The following is a 3775-nucleotide window of genomic DNA, read 5'->3' as shown; positions in this document are numbered from 1 at the left end:
AAGAGTATGTATTAAATGGCAGGATCCAAAACATTTGCAAATATTCACAAGAGAAATTAAAGAAAAAAGAAGACGCATAATCTTTAGATCACAATTATTGTTTAAACTCAGCATTAAAGAATAGTTCCCGAGGTCCTGGTAATTCTTGAGGGGAATTATCCAGTAAATTAAATGGATTAATAAAAGTGGGACAGGGAAAATTCTTGATCTGCCCATGTTTTCAGAATCCTGAATAAGGACAACATATTGGTACAATCAGAACATGCATTTACCTGGATTACTTAGGTGGTTTTAACTGGGTTATTTAGGTCTTGGGTGACAATATTCACTTAGTTGTATTTAGTCCCTTTCTAATCAAGGGATGGTCCTTAGACTAATAGCACTGGCATTTCCCAAGAGCTGGCGAGTAAAATAGATTATTAGTCCCCATCCCAGAACTAGAATCTGTGTTTTGAAAAGATCTCTAACTGATTCATATGCGTATTAAAGCTGGGAAGCAGCACTCACAGTCAGTAAGGAGCTATCCCAGGATTGAAGTGCAGTTAGTTGGGCCTCTCTGAAAATCTGCACTATTTTTATTGTTCCTCCTCTTTCTTTCACAGGAAAGAGAGAAACACAGTATTTCTGCAAAAGACTCATAGTACCCACAAGACAGAGACAATGAATTCACTGGACCGTTGGAACCCTTCAGAAGTCCAATTCTGCTTTGCTCTGGTGAACAATTCATGCCCGAGAAACCTGAGGTCTGGGCTGAGTGCCTGCGCCTTGTATGTTGTCATGATCGGTGCCATAGTAATGACCATGCTGGGCAACCTGGTTGTGATCATTTCCATTGCCCACTTCAAGCAGCTCCACTCCCCCACCAACTTCCTGATCCTCTCCATGGCCACCACTGACTTCTTGCTGAGCTGTGTGGTCATGCCCTTCAGTATGATCCGGTCCATTGAGTCCTGCTGGTACTTTGGAGATCTCTTTTGCAAAGTCCACAGCTGCTGTGACATCATGCTCTGTACCACCTCCATTTTTCACCTCTGCTTCATCTCGGTGGACCGCTACTATGCTGTTTGTGACCCTTTACATTATGTCACCAAAATTACCATCTCCCTTGTAGGAGTCTTTCTATTCATCAGTTGGTCTATTCCCATCTTTTTTGCTTTTGGCCTGGTATTCTCAGAATTAAACATAATTGGTGCAGAAGACTTTGTTGCAGCCATTGACTGTACAGGTTTATGTGTGCTGATATTTAACAAGCTCTGGGGGATGCTGGCCTCCTTTATAGCCTTCTTTCTCCCTGGGACGGTAATGGTGGGAATTTACATACATATTTTCACAGTAGCCAGGAAGCATGCTAAGCAAATTGGCACAGGTTCTATGATGAAACACGTTGGGTCAGAAAGCAAAATGAAGGCATCAACCAAAACAGAAAGCAAGGCCACCAAGACTTTGAGCATCGTCATGGGAGTATTTGTGTTGTGTTGGCTGCCCTTTTTTGTCTTGACAATCACAGACCCTTTCATTAATTTTACAACGCCTGAAGATTTGTACAATGTTTTTCTCTGGTTGGGCTATTTTAATTCCGCTTTCAATCCCATTATATATGGTATGTTTTATCCTTGGTTTCGCAAGGCGTTGAGGACAATCATCTCAGGAATGATCTTCCACCCTGACTCTTCCAACCTAAGCATATTTCCTGCATGTGCTTAGGCAATGCTCTCCATTTTCTACAATTCTTTCCTACTAGGGAAACTGGATGTTCTTTCTCCCTAGAGGTAAGGGAGTGGATTGACTGGACAAGGATACTCTTCCAGTTGCTGTAATAGACACCTGCGTATTAGTCACTCAGTTGTGTCAGACTCTTTGTGACACCATAGTTTATAGCCTGCCAGGCTCCTCTGTCCATGGACTTCTCCAGGCAAGGATACTGGAGTGGGTTGCCATTCCCTTCTGCAGGAGATCTTCTTGACCCAGGAATCAAACCCTGCATTGCAAGTGGATTCTTTACCATCTGAGCCACCAGCTAGTGTAATACACACCTAGGTAGAAGCAATAGATCTAGCCTTCTGGTTATACCAGAGTTCCCAAAGTGGTCAGTTTCTGGAGTTCTAGGGGAGACACCTCCAGTAAAAAGACACTCTCTCCCAAGACTTGTTGATTCCTGAATTTCCAAAATTAGAGATTTAGATTTTCACTCCTTTGGCATGTCAGATGGGGATCTTCTTTTTATCCTCTAAACATCAAAAGAGGAGACAGTTGGATTTCACACTTTTAATAGCCATGTAGAGTTTATCTAAGTCTTTCCTGAGCTTATTACATTTTGGGAGAGTGGGGAGAGCTTGAGAACGCTGTGAGGCTGAAGTACAGAGCATGTGAGGACATGGAAAGGGAGAAGGAAGCAGCTGCAGTTGCTTCCAGTTTTACTGATTCTGATTTAATCTCTTAAAAAAGATTTCAAGTGACTTTTGCAATAGTTTGATAAAATTGGACTGTCTCATTAAATGAGCAGAATGGATAAAGAAGGATTTTAGGAATATATTCTTTCTCTAACATATGTTTTTGATCTATATAGTCACATGGCCTACGTGTATACATACAAGTGCTGTGAACATCTCTTTGGCTATGTGTGTACATTTTATTCACCAAGATTAAACTTCATTCACAAAACTGAAGTTCTTTCCTTCCCGCAGTGTTTTAGTTAATATTTACTGCCAATAATATTTACTGTAAATATTTAATATATTTCATTATATATTTTTGGTTAATCATTTAGCTCAATGATTGTCTTTTCTCCATGTTGTTTTGCTTTTCTCCTCCTTCTCCTACCCTAGAAACCTATTTCATCAAAGTGTGTCCTTTGTGATTTTTTTCACCCTTTACACTATTACTCTGTCTCTCTCACCCAGTGGTCCTTAGCCTGGGACACGTTTGCCACTTGAGTGCATTTGGCAAAGTCTAGAGACATTTTGGGTTGTTATTAACCAGTGAGGGAGTTCTACTGACATTTCAAGGGTGGCGGTAAAGCATACTGACAAAAATCATACAGTGCATGGAACAGCCTCCCTGACAACAAAGGATTATCTGGCCCCAAACTTCAATAGTGCCATGCTTGAGAAATTCTGCTCTAATGTTATTTAGCCTCACAGCTTCAATTATTACCTCTTCATGTATTTCTCTCAAATATATTTATTTTCAATCTAATTATTTCCTTCAAATTTGAGTTTCTTATTTCTTACTACCAGAGGAGGATCTTTTTGGGTGCCCCAATAAGATCTTAAATTCAATGTAGCTGACATCTTCCTTCTATGTTCCCTGCCCTAGTCGTGTCTCTTCTGCCTCCTACTTTGTATTGGAGTTGCATGCTTAGTCATTCAATTCAGTGCAGTTCAGTTAAGTCACTCAGTCGTGTCTAACTCTTTGCAACTCCATGGACTGCAGCATGCCAGGCCTCTCAGTCCATCACCAACTCCTGGAGTTTATCCAAACTCATTTCCATTGAGTCGGTGATGCCATCCAACCATCTCATCCTCTGTCATCCCCTTTTCCTCTTGCCTTTAATCTTTCCCAGCATCAGGGTCTTTTCAAATGAGTTAGCTCTTTGTGTCAGATGGCCAAAATATTGGAGTTTCAGCTTCAACATCAGTCCTTCCAAAACACCCAGGACTGATCTCCTTTAAGATGGACTGGTTGGATCTCCTTACAGTCCAAGGGACTCTCAAGAGTCTTCTTCAACACCGCAGTTCAAAAGCATCTATTCTTTGGCACTCAGCTTTCTTCACAG

General features: G+C 41.1%; 1 protein-coding gene across 1 annotated transcript; it reads left to right on the top strand.

Annotated features, from left to right (window-relative positions):
- The first annotated feature begins 660 nt into the window (after positions 1–660).
- LOC128053551 (trace amine-associated receptor 4) lies at positions 661–1704 on the top strand. Its single transcript, XM_052646074.1, has one exon. The coding sequence runs from the start codon at positions 661–663 to the stop codon at positions 1702–1704; it is 1044 nt and encodes a 347-aa protein (XP_052502034.1).
- The last annotated feature ends 2071 nt before the right edge of the window (positions 1705–3775 follow it).

Source organism: Budorcas taxicolor, chromosome 9 (assembly GCF_023091745.1).
Source record: "Budorcas taxicolor isolate Tak-1 chromosome 9, Takin1.1, whole genome shotgun sequence".
NCBI classification, from domain to species: domain Eukaryota; kingdom Metazoa; phylum Chordata; class Mammalia; order Artiodactyla; family Bovidae; genus Budorcas; species Budorcas taxicolor.
This window is presented reverse-complemented; position numbering and strand designations above follow the sequence as displayed.

Coding starts and splice junctions, on each gene's coding strand:
- LOC128053551 (XM_052646074.1), top strand. CDS start 661: ATGAATTCACTGGACCGTTGGAACCCTTCAGAAGTCCAATTCTGCTTT.